This window comes from Artemia sp. Qi Xiang Cuo, chromosome 7 (assembly GCF_049724085.1).
Source record: "Artemia sp. Qi Xiang Cuo chromosome 7, ASM4972408v1, whole genome shotgun sequence".
In the NCBI taxonomy this organism is placed as follows: Eukaryota; Metazoa; Arthropoda; class Branchiopoda; order Anostraca; family Artemiidae; genus Artemia; species Artemia sp. Qi Xiang Cuo.
The window spans coordinates 1,226,353-1,242,571 of record NC_142800.1 but is presented as its reverse complement, the minus strand read 5'-3'; the positions used below and the strand labels follow the sequence as shown (position 1 = coordinate 1,242,571).

Genomic DNA, 16,219 nt, shown 5'->3' with positions numbered 1-16,219 from the left:
AGGATCGAAGTCTGTGTTCGACCGCGAAAATAGTTGTTTTAACAGAATCACCCACTGTTTTCGGCTATTAGTATCGCTGTAATTACTTCACATTATCCAGATGGTGGTAGATATGATGTCAGTATGTTAATCATCCTACTATATAATTTATAAACTGTGATGGTAAATTTGCTGCATTTACCTACTGAGAACATGCTTTTGGTAGGTTTACATTTTAGTGGTTGTTCTGTAAAGACCAAGGTGGCAGACCGACAGGCTGACAGGAAGTAATGACTGAAGTGCTGTTTGTTGACTTTGACTTAATCTTCGTTAACGCTAGTTGACACCACCTGAGTGTGGCTAATTGGACGTTCAGTCGGGTGCTTAGTTGCACCTAAGTGTATGATGATAGAGTGTCTGAACTTATTTAAGAAACGTCACTTGACTCATCCACCCTTCAAATTTGAAGAGATTGCACGCTCTTTCCGTTTATTTCAACGGAAAAAATACCTTTTCTATCATTAGCCCTGATAAAATTTGTCGGAGTATGTTTTGAAAAATTGTTAAGGTGGGTGGGTAAAGGGAAGAGTAGCTGGGTTAAACCCTTCAGCCCAGAAATAACCCGAAGGAGGAAGTTGCTTAATCGCATAGTTTAAAATGCAAGGAATTACAGTGTAAGAGATTGTATTTTTTTTTGCGTTAAACCAGGCATTTACGCAGGAATTTATTATGGGAGAGGGGTCATTCAAGAGACAATTATATTCAGATATTATCAAAAACAGTCAAGGGGAGGGGCTGTTCCCCCCTCCTGTTCATATGTGCCCGTGTCAAACCTTTAAACTTTTATATCGTTTATTGTAAAGGTTAGTTTTTCTTTAAATTTGTCTCTTTTTTTCTCAACTTTCGCTTACAAAATGGAAATAAATTCCATTGTATTACTTTTCCGAGCTTTGTCTTTTTAGTGTATCTATGACTAGTTTTTTTTTTGTTTTTTTACGACTAGTTTGGTCTTTTTCGTGTATTTAAAACTAATTTAATGTATTATGTACGACTAAGTATTTTTTTTGTCTTTTCTTGTAGGTAATGCAAAGACAGTGAGAAATGACAATTCAAGTCGGTTTGGGAAGTTCATACGGCTGTGCTTTGACAAAAAACTAGTAATTAACGGATGTAAAATTGAAACATATTTATTAGAACAAAGCCGAATAACGTTTCAAAATGTTGGTGAAAAGAATTACCATATTTTTTATCAGTTAGTGGCTGCTGGTCAAGCTAATAAAAATATTGCTGATAGGTAAGTCTTTAATATAGCTTACCTTGTAAATTTTCAAGGGTATATTCTAAAATTTTTGATTGGGATTGCTGAGATCACCGAAAATTCTTTTACTAATGGTCGTGTTCTCTTTTTACATGTGACAGGTTAACAAGAAATGACACAATTGTTATCAAGCCCAGTTTCAGTTTTTTTTTTTTTTAGGTTTTACCCTCAAAAGAATCGGTTGATTTACTTTGTACATTCGCAAGGATGATTCCTAATATCTAATGATAAACTTTTTGCCATTGAATACGATTTTTTTCCTTTTTTTAATGTTTGTAGTTAAATGGACTTAAAAGAGTCCATAATACAAGACCATTCTCCTTAGTTGAGCATAATAGGGAAGGCCAGAAGCTCTGGACATTATCTCTACCAAATGTGTAACGTGCAATCAAATCAAAATAAGCAGTAAATATTTGCTTCGAGTTGTCTTTAAGCTTTGTTTTATCGATTAAGTCAAATTGGTGTCTGAACCGTTCAAATGTAATATATTAAGGAATATTCAATATATTTTGCTTTAACATAACTATTCTTATGCGGTTTAATTGCATTTTATTAGAGTTTTGCCATGATAAATTGTAAAGCTACGTTTTTTTTTTCACTTGCTTAAGGAGTAGGATGTATTGAGACAAGGGTGGTGGATTCTTCCAATATAGCTCCATAATAAACCTGAAAATGTTAGCGTGTAATTCCATTGGCCGTTTCAGATACCCTCTTGCCACTGGGGTATCTCTCTCCATAAATCATCAATTTAATCGAAGTTTTTAAGATGCTTAAAACTGTTATAAAATTAATTCTATAAATAAAGGAAATTCATTGTAGGTTTTGTGCATATTTACATATTCATTATTATTTTATTAGTATCTATGACATTTTCGTTGGTGCTTTGTGGACTTTTTGGGCATGGGCTGTTTTCCCCCAGATCCTTTTAAATTAGGCCTTGCTTTGCTAGGCCTAGGACACTCGCTTTGCAGGAGCATTCAACTTTGCGACAAGGTCTTAGCTTTGCTAGTGGCGGTTTAAGTTGGCTCAGATACGAAGAGAGTGAGAGACATAGAGACAAAGGGAAGGGAGAGACGATCCATACTTGAAATACAAATAAAAATACTAGGATACTCAAGGGAACCTGACCATTTTACTTGGCGTATTGATGTCATCTCTTAACGAAAAAGGCCAATTTTAGTTCAAGTTTTGATTATTAAAATATTTTGATTCCATCATAAATATCCATTTTGTAATTTTATTAATAATATTTCTGTCTTCCTCTCTGTAAGATGAACATGACGAAGATTTCATCCCATACGTCGTTCTCTTGTAGCAGTTTCCATGCAACACATTTTTCGTTGTGGCTTGAAGTGTTTTCTGAGGTAGACCGCAAAAGGAGAATGGTACTAGTAAATGCACCAGTCGAGCCCGTGTTTTGACCCCCTCCCCTCATAAAAAAAAGAATTATCTTTGATCAACCCCTACCTCGCACAGGGGCTGAACATGTGTGTACCTATGGCTATTCTTGGTTCTGCAAAGCTTGCTATGACAGGACTAAAAGACATGAATAGGAAAATTACCAAATTTATTACGTGTCTTGTTGTTTATTCCTTACATTTTTTCATCTTTTAACTTCATTACATGGGAAAAATCAATCTTGAGTGAATTACGAGATAGGTTATTCGTATGTTTACCCATACATAGGGAGTAAGCCTGGTATATTTGTAAAATATGACAATCATATACTTACTTGTACACAGGGGAATGAACCATCTCCTTGGAAAGGGGTTTGACCCCCTCCCCCTGAAACTTTTGTTCGACTCGTAAAACCTAACCAAAATGTATATAAACAAAATTTTGGTGCGTTAAAAAAAAAATTTTGCCCGGTAACAAAAATACTAGAGGTGCCTTTGTTCGTATTGTAGAGGAGACCCTCCCTGACAGGGACCGAAAAGGTTCCACTAGTTATATGTTAAAAAATATATAAATAAACTAGCTAACATAATTTTAGGTGTTGTGTACCAAAAAAGGCATTTTTTTCATTTACACGTTAATCTTAGATGTTTTTTTTTTCATGAAAGATGTTTCCATGTGCAAAAAATATAAAAACCTAACCATCACTTTCTTGTTAAATTTTGGAAAAAAAGAGCCTGTTTGCATATCCATTTGATTTCGATGTCAAAGAAATAAAGTTATCACGTCGAACCTAAGGTACCAGGATATTTTTGCTGCTGAAGGTAGGAAAATTGATTTCGGTATGATCCCAAAGTATTAGTCGTTATTTTATTTGATTCATTTTCAAAATTGTTCATTGTAAAATCATTCTGTTGAGAAGTGTTAGCTTTTATTTTGCTAGCCGTGTCACTGTTTATTATTGTGGAACTATGCGTCCCTTAATGCTGTAAGCTGTGGTAGATCCAGGATCTTAGCTAGAGGTGGGACAGTCTGAAATTCTAAAGATTGTTCTGTTCAACAGTATCGTTTAATATAATTCAAAAATTCTAGAAAAGTAAACTGTACCCCAGTCAGATGACTTTTGGACTTATTCATATATTGATTCATTCAATTTTTTTTGGCTTTATTTTATTATTTTCCTGGTTCACTTCTATTAATTTTTAATGTTTGGTTTTCCTAAATTTATGTCCTTTTAAATCAGCGGTGTTTTTCAGAGAATTAAATTATATATCTGAAGTACTACTAAAGAATAAAACGTTTTTCAGCGTTGCTAAAAGTAAATGTAACTGAAACATCCTAAGTAGTTGAGTGCCTAGCCTTATGACCGAAGGCGCATCCAGTTTTTTTGTTGGGGGAGGGGGCTACAAAAAAACTTTAAAAATAGCTCAAAAATTTATTTATATGCATTTTATTACGTTTTTACGAGTCGGACAAAAGTTGCGGAGAAGGAGGGTTCAAACCCTGTATCCCCCCCCCACCCGCCCTACTGGATATGGCCTTGCTTATGACAGAGGTTAGTTTATTCGCTGTAGAAAAATGCTTTTGAAGATGTAATGGTCCTTATTTATTTGACCTAAATGGTCCTCATTTTTCTTATTTATTGTTCATTATTTTTCATTGACAGTTTATTCTTATTACATTCTATTTTTTCCGTTTATCCTGTATTCACGCTTTATGCGAGGCGTCTTTTTTAATTAAGGTCCATTTGATCATAAGTACACAATGAATGATTATCTCAAAAAAGTAAATTTATTTTCTAAAAGTACATACTTTAATCTATTTAACAGCATAGTTGCCAAGTTTGTTGTAACACTTATCATACCTCTCAACTAATTTTAAAGTAACGATGCCGCCTGTTCCGCTAACCAGGAATTCACTTCCGTTTTTACATCATCATTGTAGCGTTTGCTACTGAGGTGTTGCTTGAGATGGTGAAACGGATGGTAGTCACTCGGCGTAAGATCAGAACTGTATTGTGGGTGATTTGAAACTTCCCAGCCAAAACTGTCCAACAAATTACGGGTCTGACCAGCAGTGTGAGGTCTTGCATTGTCATGAAGAAGGACAATTTCCTTTGTCAGCATGCCTCTTTTTTTTTTCGCTCTGCGGAGCTAATAATTTTATTAGCCATAGGCCATACACAACTAACAAGGAAAGAGACACAATAAATGCACATATAATATGAACACTATTTACAATGTTTCCGTAGCTGGAGAGCTTTTCCAACAAACCGCGTCGTGTCCACAATATTCTCTTTCCGTTTGTTCTGCAATTCATCCGGAAAGCGTACCTCATGCCGAAAACGTGGTCTTATATTGTCAGTTATTGGACACTGTTGGAGAAAAGGAACAAATGTTCATTTTCATTTTTACATAAGGGCAACTGTACCTGCAATCCGGACCAGGCCCAAGCCATTCCAATTTCTTCAAATTATAACCCAAAGGTAGACTACTTGATCGTAGTTGGATACAGTGTTTCAGTTCTCTTTTACCCAGGCCTAGCTTTAGATAAGATTCCTCCCCTAGGCTTTCCTTTAATTGACTATAACCTCTTAGGCTATCTGACTGCTCTACTTTACCTTTCAATCCTGTTGCTCCTGTTCCTTAATTTTCCCTTCAATTAGCTGCAACACTTTACTATCCTCCATACCAGGTCCTCTTCCATCTCCCCACAAAAATGAAAGCTTCTGCAAATGAAGTATGCTTATGCGTTGATAGTGGTTCCTCCGTTGCATGGAGTTGACCAAAAACACCATCCCTATTCCCAAATACCGACGGCATGATTTTGCGCTGGGAGAGAGGATGTTTGGCCTTCAAGTTTTCAGGGGAGTGTGTGTGTTTCCATCCTATGTTCTGTTACCCCGATTTGGGGCGGGATATGCAAAACCCATGTTTCATCTCCAGTTCAACCGGTCGCCACCTCAGTGGCAACCGTTAAAAAGATGACGACAGCGTAAAAATAGCAATGAACTCTAAGTTATTGGAGCCGCCCGCAAGTTCTTATAAAGACGTCATTTTAAAACTAGTTGAGAGGTATGATAAGTGTTACAAAAAACTTGGTAATTATGCCAAAAAATAGAGTGAAATATGCACTTTCTGAAAATAAATTTACTTTTTTGAAATAATTTTTCGTTGTGTACTTACATTCAAATAGACCTTACATAAAAAACACGCCATTTATATTACATACTTACGATTTATCCTTCTTGTCTATTATCCACTGCACCGCTGCTTAGCTGCTAAGTGGTAGCCCTCCAAATCTGTGGGGATTTCAGTGGAGCCAAATCACCATGAATGATTTGACTAGGATATTATCTGAAAGCTTTACTTGAGCTGCTTTAGACTAATTTAAAATACTAAATTACCTTACCTGTACAAAGAGGGAGCATTAAGAAATAAGTTACCTCCTTTTTCCTGCCCGGAAAAATTATTCATGAGAATCTGAAAAATGAGGAGGGGCTAATTAAAGATTTGACATTTTCTTATTGTAAAGCTCCATTAACTCCCTCCTGCCCCCCCCCCCCCAGTGAAGATCTGATTAATGCTCACTGGTGTATATGGTCGTATCGCTAGAACGAGCCTTGAGTAAGGTGGCTAAGTTTTGATTTTGGTTGTGAGTAAACAATATAAAGAAAACTAGCAAAAATATCCCAAATACATGACAAAATGAATGAAATCGTTCGCCAGTCTTTAACACCAATGCCTCCCCTCTTTACATACCGGCCTTTGGGTACTTAGACTGGTATATAATTAAACTAAAGCGGCATTTAAAAAAGAAAAAAAAATAGAGTGGTTTCGTCTTTTATATTTACATCTTAACGTGCAAAAATGAAATTGACAAAGTTTTTGAGTAAAACTGATTAAAACTGAAAATGAACAAAAAGTGACCACGCGTTAGGAGAGGCTTTGTTTTGCTATCTAATTACAAGCTTCAATTATGGTAATACATTCAATTTTTGCATTATTTTAGGTTTTATCTACTTGCATTAAATGAATACTCCTACCTGATACAAGGTGAGAGTAGGGCTGATTCAAAGGATTTGTCACGATTCGAGGCACTACAAGTGGCTTTTAGTATATTCCAAATACCTCAGGATTATGTCAATGGTATATTCTCGACGTTAAGTGCAATTCTTCTACTCGGAAATCTGGAATTTGAGGTAAGAGCTACTGATGAAGTAGTAACCGAAATCCCAATAATTTTGCTTTCAAGAGATAAATGGCTGGTTAAGCTGGCTATTAGCCAAGTAATGTATGATTACCAACAAAAATTTTCTCTTTCCAAGTACAAGAGCAAATCCTTTATAGGAAATACTATTCAACCAATACTTCATAGACAAACTGAGTGTTTACCAGATTATATTCATATGCATTAAAATACTTTCAAGTACCTTTTATTATAGAGAGAAACCATTTATACAAGCCCTTGGAATATTATTCTTTTTTATTATTTAAATGGTTGGCTGTATTGCTTGTTTCAATGTGTACAGAAATGTTTTGTAACAGTAGCTACATATCTGATCAATAATGTTAGACCTTATTAAAGAAAAGAAATGCTGGTCAAGCTATATCTCTTTTTGGCACCTAAATCCTGATGCCTGGAATTCAATTCAACCTAACGGAAAAATGTCCATGTTTTTTAGTGCAATATTGAAAATATTAGGCTAGGGTTGTTAACTTACACATGTGATTTAAGAAAATGTGAATTAAAAAAAATATGTGAATAAACTTACTCATGTAAATTAAGGAAATGTGAATTAACCCATCAGGCGTTGCTGGATAGTTAACTTCCAAAAAATGCCAACAATGTGAACGAAAGGAACCGTCAAGTGTTTGTTTTCAAGGGTATCTTAATTTCAGTTATTACGAAAAGTGTAAAGAGGGCCGGGAGTGGGGGGAAGACCTCAAACTCAGCTGTTGCAATACACTGTAGGGCCAACGCAAGGGTCTTAGTAGTCAAGCGTTGTCGTTAATCCAATACAAATGCGATATTGTGTTAACCGCATCTCCTTTTGGGACCTAAATCCTGATGCATGGAATTCGCTCTTTACGCTAAAGTTTTTTATTGTTTAAAAAATAGAGTTGTGAGAAAGTCAAACTTTAGCGTAAAGAGCGAGGCGTTGAGGGGGGACAGCCCCTTTCATATAGGGAATAATTTCTGTTCGTTTTAAGTTTTAACGTCGTTCCTTACTTTCAGTTAGAAAAACTTGTTTTTTTTATTTGATTTTTGAACGTTTTTGAATTAATGCAGGTTTTGATCTTGGCTCACATCACATGAATAATTAAAAAAAAATTTGTATATTAATTTTACATTTATTTGGTTAAATGGCTTTCGCAAAACTTGATTAATTTTATTTACGAATGTTTTTATTAGTAATAAATACACATAACTTACGAATTAACTTACGTAACGAATTTCTATATTCATATATTTTGAATACGTATATTAGGGGGTTCGCCCCCTAGTCAATACCTTGCTCTTTAAGCTAAGTTCGAATTTTGTTCCAGTTCTGTAAGAATGACCACTTAATCACAAAGGCCGTTAATTAGAATAAATAGATCTTATGAAAGTACTAAAAAATCTTTGGCTTAAAGAGCGAGGTATTGTTTAGGGAGTGAACCCAACCATATATGTAATATTTTCTGTTCGTTTCAAGTTTTGATGTTGCTGCTGTTGCAGTTGAAAAAACTTGTTTGTTTTTTTTAATTTAATTTCTGACCTTTTTTTAAATAATGCTGGGAAATCCGGCGTCTCCTTCATAGTAATGTCCCTTCCACCATGAAAACTTCCTTCATGGAAAGATCCTCCCACATAACCCCCGAGCCACCCCCCCCCCCCACTACCAGAAAAAATCCCCCCTGAAAACGTCTGTATGCTTCCCAAAAACCAATACAATATGTTAACATTGGGTAAAGTTCATAACTTTCAGCCCTCCCCCCGGGAACTTTGGGGGATTAAGTCATCCTAAAAGACATGCTTATAATATTTTCGAACATGCTGAACAAAATGGCTATCTCAAAATTTTGATCGGGTGACTTTGGGAAAAAAGTGAGCATGGGAGGGGGCCTAGTTGCCCTCCATTTTTTTGGTCACTTAAAAAGGGCACTAGAACTTTTAATTTCCATTCAAATGAGCCCTCCTACGATATTCTAGGACCACTGGGTCGATACGATCACCCCTGGGAAAAAAAAAATAATAAACACGTATCCTTGATCTTTCTTCTGGCAAAAAATGCAAAATTCCACATTTTTGTAGATAGGAGCTGAAAACCTCTACAGTTGAGTTCTCTGATACGCTGAATATGATGGTGTGATTTTCATTAAGGTTCTATAACTTTTAGGGGGTATTTCCCCCTTTTTTCGAAAATCAGCCAAATTTTCTCAGGCGCGTAATTTTTGATGGGTAGGACTAAACTTGCTGAAACCCAAATATTTGAAATCAGCAATAAAATTTGATTCTTTTGATGTATCTATTGGTATCAAAATACCGTTTTCTAGAGTTTCGGTTACCATTGAGCCGGGTCGCTCCTTACTTACACTTCGTTACCACGAACTGTTTGACAGGGATAAGTTCAGATTGAATATTTCCTATCAAATTATTAACATACCAGTACATTTTTTTACTATTATGCCGTCTGGCTGCATCTTCCAGATCTTCGGCAATTTTATCCATCGCCCCCACTTCACATCTCCTCAATTGACATTTAATACTTTCTCCACTTTCTTTACATTCCTCCTATTTTCATATGGCCATTCACTGGAATAATTCTTGTACAGGCTCCTCCTCTCTCCCTAGATTTACTTTTAAAAAAGAAAAAAAAGTGTTTTTGAATTTTTTTTTTGCAATAAAAAGAAGAGTCAAGACATTGAGGTGCATAAAGAACACCTCACATCCCATTTCCTTGCTCTTGTGGTAAAGTACCCTAACATCGTGCTAGGATTTCAATGTTGCATAAAAGGAAGTCGAATTGAGCTTCGAAAGGAACACCCTATATATAGTTCCCCATATTCAAGGGTTAAGTATTTTAATATCGTGCTACGTTCGTGTGAAAGGAGGCCGAACTTAGCTACAAAAAAGCATGTTTTATTTAGTTCCCAAGCTCCAGTGGTAGATTGTCGTAATACCCTGCTAGGGTTTTAATATTGCATGAAATGAGGTGCAAAATAATGCATAATGAAGGTAAAGCGTGTATTTATGTCATAAAGCTCTCCCGTGCTAAATACAAAATAAAATTATTAAGTAATAAATACAAGAATATAGTGTTTTATATTCACATCTCTAGTTGTAGTTTTAGGCTAATTTGTATTGTCAGTTTTGCTTTTTTTTTGTGTTCTATGTATTCGTTTGTTTTGTTTTATTAAGTCTCTATATTTTACTCTCGAATGTGTGAACAAAAAAATGTTGACTAGAATATAAACATGAGAAATAATTGGCACAGTGAGCATTGGCGCAAAAGAAGCCAATAAAACTCATTATGTAGATAAACAGAATTACCAGTTTCTATTCAAGATTTTTATTTAACACGCAAAATAAACAAACAAAATATGGAAATAGACCTAATCAAAGGCTACTTAATATCAAAATAAATGCTACATGCAACAATTATTGCTAGAGATCCGTGGTAACCAATATTTCGCAGTTTAGCAAAAGGAACAGGTTAAAAAAATTTTTAAATTAGAGTTGTTTATTTTGCTACATAATTATTTCCGATTTATTTTAGTTTCTAATCAGGACGATAGGGACCATCTTAGAAGGACGTTTCCCGTCCTTTGATCCAGTCCATCTTTTCCCTAGATTGTTGAAAATAAACAAATTCTGTTATGACCTCCAGAATTTTATTTTTAGGATGTAGATGGTGAAACGACACAACTTTCAAGTTCGGACCAAAAACTGGTGGAAAATATGGCCAATCTTTTGTTCATTGACAAAATGAAGCTCACCGACCTTTTGCTTCGGAGGCAAATTAACGTATGTGGCAACGTTACAGAAATACCACTCAAATACCCAGAAGCAGTTGAGAATCGACATGCAATGTCGAAAGCGCTTTATTCAAACACTTTTTATTGGCTCATAAATCATATTAATCGGTGTACGGCTCCTAAGACCTCCTCGGGTCTGTATGTTGGAGTCTTGGATATTTTTGGATTTGAAAATTTCAGTGTGAACTCTTTCGAACAGTTGTGTATTAATTACGCCAATGAAAAATTGCACAAGTTTTTTAATCATTATGTGTTTGCGTTGGAGCTCGAAACGGTAATTTCTTCTTTTTTTATAGTAACCCAGTTTTGTGTTTTTTTATTTTTTTTTTATGGTATATTCATTTCAATTTATTTATAACCTGTCAAAACAAAAAAGGGCGCAAGTCCCCTATATAGATTAAGCAAATATAGCATAGAAAAACGTAGAAAAAAAATCTTTGAATATGCTGCCTTTGGTACTATTTCAGAGCCCATCTGTTAACGGACAATGAAGCAGATCGAAATACAGAAAAAGGCAAATAAATAAAGCAAAAAATTACTGACGGGAAGTGATAAATTATAAATCAGCAATATCCAAAATACAGCCATGTAGTGGAAGCAGTAGCAGGTATATTTCTCTATCACGGTTCTTCTGCAACTATCATGCAGAGAAATTGCAAGTTTTGTTGCTGCTGCCTAAAGAATGCCGGATGAAAATTTAACAAATATCTTGAGTAAGGTGATTTACATTTAGGATTGGCATGTATGCAGGATATATGGGGGGGGGGGGGAGAGGAAAAATTGACGTTTTCTTTGTGGAAAAATGCAAAAGAAGTTAATTACATGAACCTATCGGAATTTTTGGAATAAGGGTTTAGTAGATGCGTATTTACTTCCAGTTTTCAAAAATGCCGTTCCCTCAACTGATTTCAAGCGGGAATCTCCGTCGTGTATGGGTATGCCTGGATAGTACATATATCAAATTAAAGTTAGAATTGCCTTGTTAAAGTTCAAGAATTACCCCCCCCCCCCCCAACGCTAGTCAAATATAAGTTTCATCCAGTTGTAGTTCTTTTGCTATAGGTGTGGATGACCTTTTTTACAGATGCAATTTTATACCAAATACCCTGCAGAAGGCCTACCCCTTTGCCCTTTCAGTGTTAGAATATAATCCTCCTCCCCATTATTTAAAAATTCATCAAGGACGCCCATTGAATCTCTATTTGTTTCCGTGATTTCTTTCTTTTTTTTTGTATTATTTGTTGCAGCAGGCAAATATAAAAAACCTTACATGCGGCTGATCTTTAACCAAGGGTCATAAATAAATTTCAGGGGGGGGAGGTCTATTCAACCTCGGCTTGATAGAACACACACAGTTCTTTTTTAGGAATAGCCCATCTGGGAGACAGCTCCACAAGGTTGATTATCATCAATCAATTTGTTTTTCAATTACTGAGCTCCCAATGATTCCCCATACGCTTAGTAAGCAAGTTCAATGATGCCTGCCTGCTTGTTGTTTTTTTTTTGTTTTTTTTTATACTAGGATAGCTAGCGCAAAGATAAAACCAGAAATTGAAAAAGCTCCTTTTAAAATTCGAGAATTTTTATGAAAAAAAAAAATGTCAGCCAATACCTTGTTTTGTTTAGAAATAGAAATTCAATATTATTGTTGCATTGCCAGATGATGGGTCTTGTTTGTCACTCTAGTTTCAACATCGAAACTCTCATTACTCAATTGACAAAACTTTTAAAATATTTTATTTTTCGAAATTGCTTCAAATCAAAGAGAAAAAGCGAGATAGCTGTCCTGTACTTCTGTGTTGAATAGTATCCTTTCATTCCATTAACTTATTTTTGCCAGCCAATCCCATTTCTTGAGAGATACATAGCCCTGCCTTTTTAAATTGGGTTAACTAATGCTTTGAAACATCTCGCCTGAAAGGAAATGCAATTTCTGGAGAGACAAAAGAATCTGCCTTTTGGAACCCTATTTTTTTTTTTTTTTTTTTTTTTTTTTTTAATATTTAGCCAGTAAAAAAGAGCCAAAAAAAATCACTCAAAAATCACAAGTAAATGTTTTGTTTGTTTGTATTTTAATTCTTCAATACGCTTTTGACTCTATTATCTTATGATATTCTTGGTTTTCACTTCATTATGGTGACTTTTTTTTTATATTTTTTATTGAGGTAATAGTGAACTATAGTAATATACCTATAGTGACTATAGTAATAGTATAGTATAGTGAATAGGTGCAACATTCAGGGAGCTGAAAAATCATTTAAAGCATGTTTCAGAACTAGTCAATTTTATATTGGAACCTAATTTAATTCAAATGGAGAGCTCTAGTGTCCTCTGTAAAAATGAAAATCTTGCGCGTATGATAGTGGCGGTTGTCAAACGTACTCAAAACCTCTTTAGAGGTTGGTTCTAGGCTATATGTCTCCTGTTTAGAATAAGAGATACTGAGGAAAAACAAGATTGTTAAAACAATTGATGTAAAATATAAGTGCTAACATTTAAAGGTTTAGTTTTCCCGGGAAAGACAAAACGTCGAAATTTGTAATGTTGTGGATTTGCTATTAAATAAAACAAATTATTTCATTAAATTTTAACGGTTCAACATCTACCCCTCCCCCCCCCCAAAAAAAAGTCTTATTTCCTGTTGTATGATTGAAAATCTTTAGAAGATGACTCAGTTTGATCGTGTGTGGTAAGCCTTTTTTTCATATGTTCACACTTAGCATTCATGTATGAATATCTGAACACCAGGAAGTAGCCCCCTCCTCTCTTGAGTTTAGTATAAATTACTCTTATGAAATAATTGAGAAATAGTGGGATAAAATGTTCAATCGTGTTTTGATCCCCCCCCCCCTCCCCCCTGAGTGTAAAAAAATTCTGGTCGCACCCCTCTTCCACTCAGAGTTAACTGTGTTCACAGTTTTGAAATTATTGGAAAAAAAATTCCAACTCTCCATGTGTGGTTTTAACTAATTGTATTTTTTGTTTTAGTATCGTCAAGAAGAAATTAAGTTTGCTCAAATTCAATTTGCCGACAATACTCCCTGTCTTGAGCTTGTTGAAAAGCCTCCACGATGTATACTTAAACTGCTTACCGAACAGTGCCATATGCCTAAGGTAAAGAGTTTTTGTCATCAATACATATGTAATAGAACCGTAAATCCAATTTGGGTGGATGAAAAGGGTTGCTTAATGATATGATTGCTGCTTAAGGTGTTTCAAAATCATTTTGCGAGCTCCAGCGTCGGCTGACCGTCACAAATACAAAGGATCCACTAGTAGATTCTTCCAAGCGACTAGCTATCATCGCGTTCTATCGATAATTTGTTGTTTGACTGATAAATTTGAACGGAAAGACAGTGAAAATTTACATCCTTTTGTTGGCAATCTAGCGGGTGTCAGGGGAAGGAACTGCTAAAGTGCCCATACTTTACACTCCTAAAGTGCTTAAATGATAATCTGTTTGAGTTGATGTTTAGCTTTTTTCCTAGCATGTATGCCAGAAAATTGATAGGGATTGCTTTTTCCTGAACTTTAAAAGAATATTGCTTTATTTAATCGGAAAAACAGAATTCATACTATCTGATAATGTAAGTTTCATTGAAACTGAATATCTCAATGTCCAGCGCAAAACCAGAGAGGTTAAATGATTTGTTCTGCTAATCCTAGGAAATTAGGTTCCGGCTTTTGGTTTTCTGTTGTTTATTCGGATTTTTATCCAAGGTTATGACAAGACCGCCCAGTCAAATCTTATTAATTTGGGCACATCAACTAAAAAAGTAACTAATAGACGAAATAGGATGATCTTTTAAGGTATCGGATTATCTTAAGGAGGGAAATTGCTGCTTAATGATTTCGTAAGAAACTAATATGTGTCAGCAGGATTCCGGGAATCGTATGCTCTTTCAATGTTTTACGTATTAGTGGCCCACATGGCTACTAAGAGAATGATAAACTTCTAAGAGTTGGATTGATGGCGACTTAATAGTGCCACTAACAGTGCGGCGTCGGGTAACTTCATTAGAATATTAGAACATTTCGTAGAAAATTAGATAAGTGATATAATTAATGTGCTCTGCTACAGGATTAAAGCGGAAATGTCTCTGTAATTGATATATCTGTGTCAGTATTTTTTACCTTCAAAATTCATCTTAAATCTAAGTCCAGTCTACGCAAACTAGGCCTAAGTTAACTTTGGAAAAATCATGCATGTTAAGTAAGCTAGTTGATTTTAAGCTAGTTGGCGTACTGGTGAACGAATTTTGCTTTCTTTGAACTCTGGCATTTAAAAATCATGAGAAGACAAGTCTACAGTTACCACTCTTACAACTTTTCTATTCCCTTTGGATTGGCAATTCAATGTTAACTCCATATAGCCTCTCAAGGCCATTTTGACATTTTTCCACCAGTTTTTAGCAGAAGTATTTTGAAGATTGGTAGTGAATTTTTCCCTGTGCTGAACCCGGGATTGCAGAATCCTTCGAACTGCGTCTTAACTTGATTTTAGGGGGTCAAGTCAGTCCTTTTCGCTCTTCGAGAGTAGCCATCGGTTGTGTGCCTTTTCTTTTGCTCAAATTGCCTTTTTGCAGTGGACGTTGAACTAAGGATTTCCCTGGACACCAGGGTCCGCTTCGATGGGATATAGCTTGCGACAGAGTCAACTATGGTCTTCTGGTACTTTTCTGCTGCTTTCTCGGGCCCTTCGAGGAAGAAGGCTCTCCATTGCTCTGTAGCAAGTGCGTTTCTAGCCGTCCCAATTTCCTCTTTTGCATTGCCAGATTTGTCACTTGTGCTTTATTGGAGGAGGAATATGAAGATTTTCACGCGCAATGATGGCAATGTGGTCACTTGTGAAGGTATGTACGTCAAGCTCAGAGGAACCTGGTTGCTCGATAAGGAAGAGATCAAGACTTGATAATTTGTTTGGGCCCATGGTAGGTATCGAATTCAACAGGTTGTTCAAGTCAATGCTTTCTCCCGCCAGTTCTGCAAATGGTGGTTATTAGCAAATGGCTTTGTTATTCTTTTCTCTACGTCAGTATCAAAACCTCCATTAGTGTCTATTAGTCCGCCAAGATAAATGAAGCTATTTATTTATTTATTGAACTCCCATCATCCACATAACATGATAAGACGGAGTAGATGAAGAAGGAAAAAAGCAAACAAACAAAACAAAAACACATGCTCAAGGAACCAATTACTGAACTAATACTTGTCATAGCAACAACAACTAACTACACTGAAAAGATTAGTAGAAGAAACTGCTCCTTGATGTGCACCTTTCAAGACAGGAATGAGTTTCCTATATGGAACAGGGGGCATATTTTTATCCGGAGGTATTTTCAGGCGAATACATGATCGACAGTACATATCTCGAAGACAGTGAATCACCGAGGAACTTAGTCTACGTTTGGCTTCTTTGAGGAGTATAACTGGGTAGATGAGGGAATCAAAGGCGTGCCGGATATCGTGGCTAGCGAGAACTAGACATTATCCTATGGATTCGGCA

The 16,219-nt window shown here is 35.7% G+C and overlaps 1 protein-coding gene across 1 annotated transcript in view; it reads left to right on the top strand.

Annotated features, from left to right (window-relative positions):
• The window catches only part of Myo81F (unconventional myosin 81F), a 181,788-nt gene that overhangs the window by 27,476 nt on the left and 138,093 nt on the right, over nt 1-16,219 (top strand). Inside the window, exons 5-8 of the mRNA XM_089091950.1 lie at nt 1,060-1,273; nt 6,704-6,893; nt 10,580-10,987; nt 13,702-13,827. Of these exons, the coding sequence (XP_088948076.1) occupies nt 1,060-1,273; nt 6,704-6,893; nt 10,580-10,987; nt 13,702-13,827 (938 nt within the window). The remainder of the gene's footprint in view (nt 1-1,059; nt 1,274-6,703; nt 6,894-10,579; nt 10,988-13,701; nt 13,828-16,219) is intronic.